At 41.6% G+C, this 13611-nt stretch overlaps 1 protein-coding gene across 2 annotated transcripts; it reads right to left on the bottom strand.

Annotated features, from left to right (window-relative positions):
• Positions 1–1014: 1014 nt before the first annotated feature.
• On the bottom strand, positions 1015–9549 carry LOC104493459 (actin, aortic smooth muscle). Of its 2 annotated transcripts, XM_010136133.1 has the most exons (9): positions 9508–9549; positions 6758–6929; positions 5877–6005; positions 4456–4566; positions 3877–3961; positions 3624–3785; positions 3205–3396; positions 2098–2279; positions 1015–1308 (listed from the first exon to the last, which is right to left on the bottom strand). In XM_010136133.1, the coding sequence occupies exons 2-9, from the start codon at positions 6884–6886 to the stop codon at positions 1165–1167; spliced, it is 1134 nt and encodes a 377-aa protein (XP_010134435.1). In that variant the 5' UTR covers positions 6887–6929; positions 9508–9549; the 3' UTR covers positions 1015–1164. The 2 variants fall into 2 exon arrangements, with proteins under 2 accessions (XP_010134435.1, XP_010134438.1); XM_010136136.1 differs by lacking the exons at positions 5877–6005; positions 9508–9549 and having other exon boundaries at positions 6758–6886.
• Positions 9550–13611: the final 4062 nt, after the last annotated feature.

Genomic DNA, 13611 nt, shown 5'->3' with positions numbered 1-13611 from the left:
TGGAACATATGCTAACAGTCAGAAGCTGGACAAGATCTGGAACCCAGAGGTTATGCAGACATGGTAAATAACAGGTGCTGTTGCAAAGAGCTTACAGTTTGAAAGACAATGAGTACCAGACAAGTGAGATAAACTATTAAGTTTAGATAGAAACATAGATAACAAAAATAAATAGCATCCTTTATCTTGAACTTTAATGAATACAGATTGCAGCAAGTTCCTTAGAACTGACCTTTTCCACGTCTGTCTCAGTGAATTCTTTATATATATATATACACACACACACACACTTTTAAGACAGTATTACTGGCTTCAGCTTCTATGCATATACTTCTAGTTGAATAGCAGTTTTGATGTATTTAAGACTATAAATGGAATAAGAAAAATCAAAAAATTGTCTACATTATTTTATCTATGATTACATTACACCACAAAAAAAAAAAAACCAAAAACCAAACATGGTTCTGAAGAGATAATGTATTAAGCCAGCTTAATTACCCTTTAGACTTTGCCAGAAATCACAACATAAAATAAGGCTGTATTCATCCTGAGGGCATATGGTAGGAAAGTTGTGTTCAATCCAATACTCGTGTTTAGACATGCTCCCATAGGAACAGGTTTTGTTTCTTTAAACACACAGAACTGTGGTAGTACACATCGTACACCTCTGTATACGCACTCTCTAAGAAATTAGCTTTTCCAGCATTACAGCTGAGAAGTAAGAAGCAATGTGTATAGATAATATTTCTGGATAGAACAAATGCTATACTCCTTTGGTACTGCCCAGAACTTTGGGAAAATTAAGACTGGTTGTGTTTTCTGAGGCTTAACTTTGACAATGTTGCAGCCTGACAGCCGAGCATTTTCTAGCATTGGTATCATTGAGCAAAAGTACTTTTTCTACTAAGCTCAGTGTAGTGTAGTAATGAATTCATGTCACAAGATGGAGCTTCAAACCAGCTGTAGTGGTACCTCCACGAATGCATGGGGTTGTTTTAAAAATAGGAGCAGCAATTTCATGGCATATTTAAAATTTATTAAAAAAAATACACAGTATCCAATTACTTAATCATGATGAAGGATTTATGGAATGAAATATAAGAATGTATTTTCCTGAATACATTCATAGTAATACACTGAGGAAACATATAAAGATAAAGCAATTTAAAAGCATTTGCGGTGAACAATGGATGGGCCAGCTTCATCATATTCCTGTTTGCTGATCCACATCTGCTGGAAGGTAGACAGGGAGGCAAGAATAGAGCCTCCAATCCAGACAGAGTACTTACGTTCGGGAGGAGCAATGATCTGTTTAAGAAATAAAAGCATTAAGCACAACAGTCTACTGTGAATAAAATACATTTGATATACAAAAATATTAAAGCAGTGATATTTGATATTAACAGAACACTGGTACATACAGTGTCATCCCTGGCATTACAGTTACCATTGCTACAAGCAATAAAGTTAAGACGTTGTTAGTTAAGTCTGAGTCTAAATCCTCGATTTCACTGCCTGAGTCAGTCGGCCCAGTGAGAGTAACGCATTTGTGTATTTGTGGCTGCATATGCGAAGAGGGGAGAGAATTGCTCTGGAAACACATAGTGATAGCCCAGGAGGGCTTAGAAAAATGCGTGACCTATGGAACACGCTTATTGCTATAGCTGACAAACTGTAAACCAAGGAAGAGAAGATTTAAAAGCAAAAAGCAAAGATTGGCTTGTCAGAGGTGCTTTCTTTTCTGAATTTGTAAGCCAAGGACAAAACCAGCATTTTCTCTCTCCCATATCCTTTAGCCAGAAAGGGCTGAAGAAGCTTGCATACAGCCCCAGAGGAAAATTTGTGCTGCTGGGTCCATGCTATTCTTCTTCAGCCATGTTAGGGCAGTTTGCAGAATTCATCACCAACAGGGAAGTGAGAGGAGAGAAGGCTCTCTTCTTCCAGCACAGAGTTACCATGTGGTGATTATTTGCTAGAAGGTACAGTCATGATCCAAAATATGTACAAAGCACACACTTTGTACAGTGTTACTATGCTTCACTAGATTTTTGAGGACTTTGTACATGCCAACTCAATCTACAAATGATTGCATCATACCTTGATCTTCATCGTGCTGGGAGCCAGAGCAGTTATTTCCTTCTGCATCCTGTCTGCAATACCCGGGTACATTGTAGTGCCTCCCGATAGCACATTGTTGGCATAAAGATCCTTTCTGATGTCTATGTCGCACTTCATGATGCTGTTGTAAGTGGTTTCATGAATGCCAGCAGACTCCATGCCTGGGGAAGGTACAGAAGAACACCAAGGAAGCAACTCCAGAGAGAGACTTAAAATTGTTAAGGTGGAACTGACAATGTGAACTTCAGTGTCTCTTTGGAAGACATCAGCCTTCAGAGCTGTGGAAATGGGGAAGGTCATTCTGCAGCTGCCTAAATTACTTGCTTAGGATTCCCTGGTGTACAGCCCTTCTCTCTCCCTTACGCACACAACTTCTCTTTAAAAAGAAAGCTGGGCGTGTTGAATAGTAAAGTATCCTCTAGGCTTTTGCAGGCAATCTCAGCTGTCCTAAGAATTCCTTATATGGTCTTGGAAGAATTTGTTTTCTTATATTTTTATTTTAATTAAGCCAGGTCAGAGACAGAACAGTCAAAATAAGTCCTAATACCTCTAAGTATGAGACTATCTGTTTCTGAGCTGGCATTCTGCTGATTGGCAGAACCAACACTGGATTTCTGTATGACCTTGTTGCAAATCTGCCGTCATGGCTGTTGATTAGCTTAGCATTGTCTTGGCTTTGCTCTGCAAATGACTTGGAGCAATCTTTTCGTAAAAATAAAAGTAGTGCTTCTTCCCACCCCCCCCCAAGAACACTGAAACTATAATCCTCACACTATTTGGAAAAGTGACTTTGCAGCCACGCTTCTCATGGTAGCCAACTACATAACGTACAAAATGGCATAGGCCCAATGCCAGAAGCCAGGAATAAACACTCGGGTTATTTTGGGAAACATTTTGCCTTTTTGTTTGACATGAAGTTTCTCTCACCACGTTAATAGCACTGTTTTAAAAGATTATGTTATAATGGGTGCTATGAGATACTTGCATATAGGTCTGAGTGACTCGGCGATAGGAGACAATCGAAAGGAAATAGGAACTTGATTATTTGTGTGCAGTTTACTGAGGCAGAATAATAATTTGACCTACCAATGAAAGATGGCTGGAAGAGGGTCTCTGGGCAGCGGAAGCGTTCATTTCCAATGGTGATCACCTGCCCATCAGGAAGCTCATAGCTTTTTTCCAGAGAGGAGGAAGAGGCAGCAGTGGCCATCTCATTTTCAAAGTCCAGGGCCACGTAACACAGCTTCTCCTTGATGTCACGCACGATTTCACGCTCCGCTGTCAAGAGGATTCAGTCTTTAGAATGGCATTCAGGAAGGACCCAGACATGGGTCCTGCACCCTCCCCATCGTTTAAACAAATCCTCTGCTAGTCTTGCAGGGGACTTCCCTCTTGGATTCCTTCTTGTAACTATTCAGCTGCAGAACCAGTACTAGTCCTTCTAAGGCCACTAGAAATACTTCACATTAAACAAATCCCCTCCTCAGTCAACAGCACATCCTTACCAGTAGTCACAAAGGAGTAGCCACGTTCTGTCAGGATTTTCATGAGGTAGTCTGTCAGGTCACGGCCAGCCAGATCCAGACGCATGATGGCGTGAGGCAGGGCATAGCCTTCATAAATTGGCACGTTGTGGGTGACACCATCCCCAGAGTCAAGCACAATCCCTTTGAGAAGGTAACACATGATTCATTTCCAGGTGCACATCAACACATATAAGTATTTCAAAAGTCCATGTCATGTTCCCCAGAGGCCTACCTGTGGTACGTCCAGAAGCGTAGAGGGACAGAACGGCTTGAATAGCTACATACATGGCTGGGACATTGAAAGTCTCGAACATTATCTGAAATGCAATTAAAATAATTGCCTTCACACTAGGGGTTTTAGCTTAGTCAAAGCAATTTACTGAAAGAGGGAGAAGACAAGATTTTCGTATTTCTTGACTGTTGGTAATAACAAGGAAGGAAAATACAAAATTGAAATAAAAAAAATACTCATCCTGTAAGACATCTCCCTGTATCTGTCCTATATCTTTAATGTATTAATATAGACACATGCATATATTAAAGGTAATTTTGTAATAGGCCTGAGCATAAAAACAGATTAAGATGACAAAAAGCCTGGACAGACTGAAGTACTCACATTCAAAGCTGATACACTGATTTTCTAAAGTAAATGTAACAATATGCAAATAAGACAGGTGGTCACTATGCACTCTCCATCTTCCGTAAGTAAGCGAGATAGACTACTGGGCAGCATAACTGAAATGATGAAGTTCACGTCCTGTTGAATTCACAAAGCTGGAATTATTAGTCCAGAGCTTTAGTGTGAGCTTACCTGGGTCATTTTCTCCCGGTTGGCTTTGGGATTCAGCGGTGCTTCAGTCAGCAGAGTTGGGTGTTCTTCAGGTGCAACACGAAGCTCATTATAGAAAGAGTGATGCCAGATCTGAGGACAACAGGAGAAGCCAAAGGAAAGAAAAACACCATCAGCAAGCAGCCCGGAATTGCTTCCAGACAGGTATTGTGCTCCAGCTCTCTGCCTACAGCCCTAGAGATAGGCGAGTAACGTTTCTCATGCAGTTGTTCTTACAGCCTTCATAGAAAGTACCAAAGTAACTGTAGAAAGAAAAGCACTGTCCTCTGGCTTTACTGCTAGTAATATTTGACTTATTTTAAGAACTCGTAAGTTAATGAAAATAAATGTTATCCTTAGAGTAGAAGAGACAGAGCAGGACAGGCTTGGTTCTAGCAGTGCTACTTCAGCAATGATTGAAGGTGAAACAGTTCCAGAACAACTCTAGAATGTGCAGATCTAAGTAGCAGAGTTCAATAGATATTTGGTCTCTTGAAGCTAGTTCCATCTTTCGGTTTGTAGAGGTCAGCCCAAGAGTTCATAAAAAGAAATGAAGGCAAATGCTTTGTGAGGCTGAAAGTCGACTTGTGTTTATCGCCTCCACACAACTCATTCCTACCAGGTATAAAAATCTGAGGCCAAGTGGACTGCAATGAGGAGGTTAATACACCAATAAGAAGTTAAAAACCCAGAGATTTTTCTAAAGGCCAAGAAGTTTTTTCTAAGCTTGTTTTCAAGCTGGCGGTGATTAGGGACCGGTTGATATATTAGGCATCTGAAAGGTTTTGCTTCCAAATAAAACCGACAGTGATATGAGAGTCAGTAAGTCCTGTGTGACTCCACACAGTGGCAGCATGTTGCGATGTCCCGACTGTTCCACATAGCTCTATTTCCACAGCACAACATAAACCAGACATTTTATGAACCATAGAGACTGTGACTATAATCATGGTTCTGGAAGCTTTTAATCCAAATACTAGCTCTGAAATGGGTGCACTGCCCTGCAATATTGCTAATCTTCCAAGCATTAAAAAATATGTGTGTAAGCAGTGCCCTTCCCGTCAGAATTACATACATGCCTTGCATTTTTGCAGAAATAGATGCTGCCTTAAATTCCATTTCCTTACTAGCACATTGAAGGTATTTCTTTTCTTTCTTTTTTCCCCCCTCCCTCCAGTAATTAGCAAAGATGTATAAATCAGACTGGAGTAACGATTTTGATGTAATCCTAGTGATACTTCAGTGTTAGATGCAAGTTAACCTTTGCTGTTACTAAGTTTCTCATTAAACCATACTTGATAGCATGATGCTTTTATCTAAAATTTGGTGGGTATTCTGTAAGCATTTGGTTCAAGTAATTTTGTTTACCAGTGATACACATCAACTTTTCAAAGCTGAGATACCTTCTCCATGTCATCCCAGTTTGTAATGATGCCGTGTTCTATGGGGTATTTCAAGGTCAGGATTCCTCTCTTGCTTTGAGCCTCATCACCTACATAGCTGTCTTTTTGACCCATACCAACCATCACACCCTATAAAAGAACACAAATGGTGTTAGTCTGTCAGGGAGAGGTGTCACAAAGCAGACAGGACATCAGCTGTGAAAAACCCAGTTGCCAGTTATAGCAGTTACAAAATATTTAATGAATACTAATGAATGAAGAATCACTCATTGCTTTTAATTGCCAAAATTAAATGTTTAGTTCACTTAAATCTCTGGAGTTCATGTTTCCGTTACCGTTTAAGTAAACAGAACAAATACAGTGTTAAATTCAGCAAGATGAAGTGGGAAAATCGGATTGTTTTAATATTCATTATTATTTAGGGATTAACTGTTTGTAAACTATAATAAAGTGGAATGAAACCATAAAGTGATGTTGTGCCATTTAAGGGTCAAGACGGAGTAATACACACTTTACATTTCACAAAGCTTAAATTTCATCATAATACTCTTATCAGAACTTAGTCATTACAGACTCCAAACCTTGGCATCTCTAACTCTGTCTTAAAAACAAGGTGATCCAAAATCAAGGGGGAGGGATAAGAGGACATAGAAGGGAGTGAAAAATTTTATAAGGATTCCTCTCACAAGGCAAGAGACCTGCTTTGACTCAGGTGAGTACACTGCTGGACTCATTTTGTCTGGAAATACTGTGTTACACAAATCACCCAGGGCTGGGCTAGCCCCAGACACAGGAAAAGGTGGCCCTGGGCTGGAGAGCTGGGGATGGGGCAGCAAAGCCTTCTACAGGCCCAGTAAGGAATAATCAAAGCAGTTCTTCACCTGATGCCTGGGACGACCCACAATGGAAGGGAAAACTGCTCTTGGAGCATCATCCCCAGCAAAACCGGCTTTACAGAGCCCTGAACCATTGTCACAAACAAGGGCAGTGCTGTCCTCTTCCTCACACATCTTCTATGTCAATGTCCTCAGGTCCTCCAGACAGAAAAGGCCCCTATGAAAAGAGCAGGAAAGAATTAAAAAAAACCAAACCAAACAAAAAACCAAGAACAAAACAAAAAAAACCCCCCACACTTAGGTAGCAGAGCCACCCCTGAAGACAGAGATAGCTGTATGAAAGCAGCCAGCACCAGCAAAGAGAGGTACGGCACCAGTTTGGCAATCACAAGGCCTGTGGGGTCCTTTTGAAAGCACAAGCGGTTTCAGCCATGTCTGCTGAAGGGCTATATGCACTAGAGATTATCCAGGGGATTCCAGAGCAGACTTCCATTCCTGCGGCATGGGCAGACAGATCAGGGAGCAGCAAATGTTTATCTAAACTTGGTCACAGAAATCCGTGGCTGGGGGCGAATGGGAGATAAAAGAAAATGCTGGACTGACAGCTGCAAAAACAAAGATCCCTCTGCACTGGATTCAGCACAACTTCTCCTGCTTTTCTATCACCCTGACTAAGCCCTGACACATGTGGAAAGTTGTCAGAGGTAAGAGCACTTCAGTATTCACCGTTCGGTCTTTGGCTTCCAAAAAACTAACAACATTAAACGCTACACATGGACTAGGGATATTTTTCTGATGCCAGCACTAACCCGCTAGGTGAAGATGGCCAATTAAGTTTACATTTAAAAGGGAATAAAAGTTCCCAATTAAAAAGTAAAAAAAACCCAAAAAGCCTTTTCCAGGCCTCCCCTGGTCACTCAGAAAAAACAACGCACCTTTAAAATGAAGTCAGGGACAGCATGTGTTTTAAAAACAGGCCATAGCATATGCTCTATCATCATTTCAAAGCTGCTAATAAACTGCATTTGTAGAGTGGCAGAGTAATTTATGTTGGCTCTTTGCCTCAGTAACGAGAAAATATTTTTCTCCTCTGGCGACAGGAAGATAATACGGATAATAAAAATGCTCTGAAGGCTTTGTATTAAAGTCAGTTACAGAAGCAAGCAGGACTCAGGAAGAACCGCTTGCTTGTAGTTTGTAGTGTGGTAGGCAATCACCTGGCTAGCTCTGAGCCTGGGCTTCCATGCAGCGTTCAACAAATTGCAATGTGTTAGCAGCTAAAGGAGCCAGCTGTCATCCACAGACCAGCTGACTCCACATGCAGCCTCCAAAACCTGCCACGGGAATCCTGGAAGCGCAAAATAGAGTGGGAATGGGGTCAGCAAGAGCCAGGGCTGATGAGCAAGAGAGACCACAATTCTTTTAGCCTCTACAGTGGGTGGAACAAGCAGGGACAGTTCTCCCAAATCCTTCATTTGAGATCCTCCACCTCTCTCCAACCAGGCAGCCACAAAACCCAGCTGCAGCCCCACTCCTGCAGGCTCCAGGAGAAGATAAGGATAGGGGAATCCTAACTTGGGGCAGTCCAGACATTTTACCATTATTATTGGGAAAGGAAAGTAGGTTCCAATTCTTGCATTTATTAAACCCCTGGGAAAACAGGCTCTTTATATGCAAGGTTTATTGAATGGAGTACAATTGTTATCTAACATGAATGAACAGACTGGTTTGGACAAACCATTTCCTAATTAGGAAATAGGCTTTTCAACCGTCTGTTTTTGGAACAGAGTTCGAGGTCAGGGGGTTTGCTCAAACCAATGCAGCTAATGCAATGCCAAAAATCACTTGGGGGAGGGGGAAGAAGGGGGCAGGAAAGGCTACATTTCTGAGCTTAGTGGACTCTAAATGAAAACCATATTTAGTAATAAAGCACAAAAAGTTGAAAAATCAAAGCTGAAGGATTTCAGACAGGACAGTCTACTGCCAAGCAGTGAGTTACAGCTGAGGACTGCCATGGCATGCAGAAGCAACATCTTAAAGCAGCAAATGTCACTCAGTACTGTGGAAAAAAGGAAATTTTTCACCCAAGTAATTAATTCAGCATTTAGCCTCTTTCTTCTACCTGCTTTACATCAAGACAACCAGTTACCTCACTGATCCTCACAACAAGCTATGAAGAGAACTCCAGCCCCACAAAAAGTACTGTGTGGAGCCTGTTCCGTAACAGTGTTTGGCATTTTACAGAACAGCAGTTTCATATACATAGTGACAAGGGTCAATGCACAGCATCCTCACTGAATCCTATTAAACACCACTAATTTGCACACTTCCAGCTCTTCCTATGGCCACGTTCCTCAAAACACTCACTTCACCTTACACTGAGTTAACAGCACTGAAACAAAGCTGGTGAGAAACACTACTACATACCCCTTCCTGAACTCCGTTCTGCCCCAAACTAACATCCCAAACTCGCATAAGCTCATTTAAGCATGAACATAACTGTAATTCCAGCTGTGGCATTACAGAGACTGTGTCTTTATACAATTGCTGGAGTGCTGATGTAATCGGCAACATCATCAGCTAGAACTTTTCTTTCCCTTTCAGAAGTGGTATAAAAATAAAGACAACTCAGTATAGACATTACAAGTATTTTCTGAACTCAATTCTAATAAATAAGTTTGCTTAAGCAAACTACAGCGCAGCAGTACATCTTCCCAAATAGCTTCCATTTGACATTATTTAATTGAAATGCTCCAGCAATCTGTAAATCACATTATTGGTTCAGTGCCACTTACCCTGACAGCACTTGGCTGGGGATAGCTGCTCCGGTATGGTGCAACTCTGTATCTGAAAGCTCTGGGGTTATATAGCCCCTTCAGCTCTTCTCCTCCCACTAGTCTCCCAAACAAGGAGCAGAGACAGAGCTGAAGTCTCTAACAAAACCATATAGGGACCTTATACAAAAACCTCTAATCTGGGTGGCCACAGGCCCTGGGTCTCTTCCACTGCATTCCAGTGTAGAGCTCATGAAACAGGAGGAGACTTTCAGCTGTGTAAGATAAACACTTTAAAACTTCAGGAGAGCTGCTAAAATACAGAGAGATGGAGGGTGCCCGCAACAGACCCCATCTGGCAGGAGGAGCATGTGTTCAGACGACAGCTCCAGGCCTCTACAGTAACAACCTAGAGGCAGAAGGGGAAACTGGAAAAGCGGTCATTTATAATAGGGAAGATTTGCTTTGCTTTCTTTAAAGATTTTGACAAAAATAATATTTATGGCAAGCTAAACAGCTGCTAAATTTTGTGACAAAGTCTCTTTAAAAGCTTGGCATTTGTTTGTATGCTAAATATTGCCCGTAGGCTTAAGGGTAGTGAACAAAGTACCTGCTGGTTTATAGGGTTCACGGTGAAGTTCACAGTGAAAATATTCTGTTAAAAGATTGTTATGATCCCCTCTGGATTGCAGTGAGTTAGAATCCATTCTAAATCTCTGTAAACTTATTTTCAAAACCCAAGGAGCTATGGGCTAGCTTTGCCCTAGTGCTGGTCCACTGACGGCTACAAGTCTGGACTGTCATAAACTCATATCTCAAACTGCTCATAATAAAGCTGTTGAATTTTATAACCTCCAGCTATCTTTTCCGTTTAACATATTTTTAGCAAATAAAGCAAGGGTTCTCACTGTACAAGTTATTTTCAGAACAGGACTGGATTTTTACAGCTGTAGCCAGCTGTTCACTGGGCAGGCTGATTCTAGCAAAGCAGGCCATGCAGAGTCAACAGTATTTTGTCATTAATTTTGTGCTAAAGACCAGAAACCTGCATCTCTAAACTCCAATACTAAACTATTACCAATTCAAAACCGTTCTACGCACACAAGCCAAGAAAGATGTGAGAATCCAAGTGAGATCCTTGCTTTGTTAAGTCCTGTTAGACTGGGAGGTGCATCATGTGTTTGCTTACAGAGTGTTTGCTGCCTAATTGAGTAGTCTTAATGCAAGAAAATCTCCCATAAAACCACAGTGGGAGTAGAGATTTAAGGATTAGGCCACTTGTAGAGATAGAGGATAGGAAGAATTATGGATTGAAGATCAGAAGGAATTTAACATTTAAGGAAAGGAACGTTTAAGGAATGTAACTGCCTTTGAGGGTCAGAAACAGAAACCAACAAGTGTTGGAACATGAGCCATGCAAAAGCTATCTATTATTTCACTTCCAACATTGGGGCAAAAGATAAGAGATATTTAAAACAAAACAAGAAGAAACAAAAACCACCAAGGTAAGCGGCCTAAAGCAAGGATATAAACAGATCCTTTTTTTGCATATCTCCAACTGACACTCAAAGGACAGCCAAAACCAAATTCTTTTGTTTTCAAACAACGCTCAAAAACATAGCTGTGGAAAATGGCACTAGATCAGGGAACTCAGGTCAAGGGGAAGGAGAATTTCATGCAGCAGAACCCTTCACTGCAGTATCATGTCTGATCATCAACTACCTCTTAGATTGGAAGAAATATAATCCAAGGTTTTCAGAAGCATCATCCACTACTACTCCTTGGAAATACCAAGAGTGTGACAAAGATCCAAAAGAATCCAAACTCTTCACTTAATGCAAAGATGTTCCCTCTCCCAAAAAAGCTTCCTGGTGATGATGCTATACTGGATACACCACATATGAGATTGCAGAGCCAAGTAAAGAACCCTTCAGTAAAACTGGTACACCATTCACACTGCACCTCAGCAGAGCTAGAAATACAGTCCACAGTTTTCTACAAGAGGCCTTTCCACATTAATGGATGTTATAGGAGACAGTGGCCATGCAGATACCACAGACACCTTCGTATTCCTGATCAGCTGCATCACAATTCCTATAAACTTAGCCTGGTGCGGACCACAATTACCAGCGGTTGCAATGACAGCAGCAGCAGCCGCCCTGGGCTGCTATGAGGGATGGTTATGTGGGTGGGGATCACAAATTACCTTGCCTGTCAGGGACACCAAAGGTGAAGGAATCCTAGCTTTCAGGTCCTCATGAAACAGATACAACTGACACAGAGTCTCATTCAGAGCAGGCAGTTGTTGATACAGTGATAGAGAGGAAACAGCAGTTGTTCGGAGGGACCTGCCATATGGAGGATATTTGTTAGAGACAGGGCTATGCAGACTAGAAGGGAGAAGTAAGCCCAGAGGCTGACTGAGCAACAGTGATGAATACACAGGAACAGCACGGGAAAAATGTAGAGATGCTGCACAAAGTTGCCTCCAGCACACAATGGCAAGCCAGCGCTCAGCCCACAGCTCATCTCTGGGGCGTTACGTTATGGAAGGTCCCGGGGCAGGAAGGAAGGAAGGCAAACAGGTGAACTATGCAAGGAAATTAGGTCAGTCCAGCTCAAGGGACATAGTAGAATAAAGGTACTTATTTTCCTTTTAGTGATTCTATGCTGAAGTTATGATCTCACAGATATTACCACAGATAAACACATGGGGAAAACTGACAGTAGTTTACACTTTTCTTCTTAGCAACGTAGGTCATTGACAGAGGGGGAAGAGGAGAATGTACTTGGCATAACACATAAGAACATAAAGAGAACTGAACAAGGCTTCTGACAACCAAGTCTAAATGCTGGGGATCAAACCTCTGAAGCCTCCCCTGTAGCTACAGACACATACCACACATACAAGTTTAGCCCAAGTATTTTTTTTTCCCCAAGAAAAAGAACACCACACCATTCCTGAAAGTAGTTTAGTTTCCCCTCTGGAGGCCACCTCCATCACCTCTTCCTGCTGCCTATTTTTCAGTACTTATCCCACTCATTTGTATAGAAACCACTGGAGCACAATGTGCCCAGTGTGTGTATACCCTGAGGTTCTCGTTCTTTCGTGGTATCCATAGACAAAACCTACGGTTTTTACTTGTTTTTCCCTGAGAACTTCACTGTTTCCCTGTGCTAACAAGACAGTCTCCATCACAGGAGCATGTTCAAAGTACGATCAGAGAAAGTAAAACAAGCAGAAAAAGTAAATTTGCCTCTTTTTTTCCACACCTTTTCCCCTGATCTCTTTACAGTGATATTAGCCAAAGCTCCCATGTACACTGGGAACTTCCCTATTGACCTCAAGCATCTTTCTAGATATCAGTGAGAAGTCTTAGCTACATGATCTTTAAGTTCTTTGTTTTTCAGTAGCTTGTGCAGACTGTCATACGGACACAAAATGTGCTTGGGACTCAGCAGGAGTTGTATAGCCATGACACCAGGAAATGGGCTTCAGTGGCCTGAAGAATGCCAGCTCAGAGGCCACGCGCCAGTTCGTAGAAGCCATACTTTTTTGGTAAAAGAGGGCAGAAGCTGCAGTCTTATCCCAATTGCTATAGAAAACTGGGAATAAAGTAACTCCTTTGCTCATAACATTACAAGCCATTACTTTATAAGGGAAAACAGCTTCTGAGATGTGCGTGGAGACCTTCCTGCCTACATCCAATTGGCTGTTTAGGAATGAGGCTCTGCTAAAAATTACTCTGGCTTCTTTTTATGTGGGGATTCCTTTCATCTTCGTAACATTAGCAGAATCTCTAAATGTTTTGGTTTGTCTGGCTTCAGGCCCTCTCCATCTCATTGATAGGCTTTACACTTCCCCACTCCCTGTTTTGAGAAAGACAGGGATAAATAAGCTTTAGGGAGCAAAAAGTCCCTCTAATAAACTGATACATTGCAGCTGTCACACAGTAAGTATCTGTAAAGTGTCAGATCAACCACAAGCTGTCAGGTCCAGAGACTAGCTTTCCCTGTGATTGTCAGGCTCTTGCACTGGTCTCTCTAACAACTAAGAAAAAACAGGTCTAATCACTCTCAAAAACAGCAGTTTTCAACCTACAAAGTCTGCAAAATAGTTTTGCC

This window comes from Buceros rhinoceros, unplaced genomic scaffold (genome assembly GCF_000710305.1).
Source record: "Buceros rhinoceros silvestris isolate BGI_N320 unplaced genomic scaffold, ASM71030v1 scaffold37425, whole genome shotgun sequence".
Classification (NCBI taxonomy): domain Eukaryota; kingdom Metazoa; phylum Chordata; class Aves; order Bucerotiformes; family Bucerotidae; genus Buceros; species Buceros rhinoceros.
The sequence above is the reverse complement of the archived record's forward strand: the minus strand, read 5'-3'. Positions and strand labels throughout refer to the sequence as shown.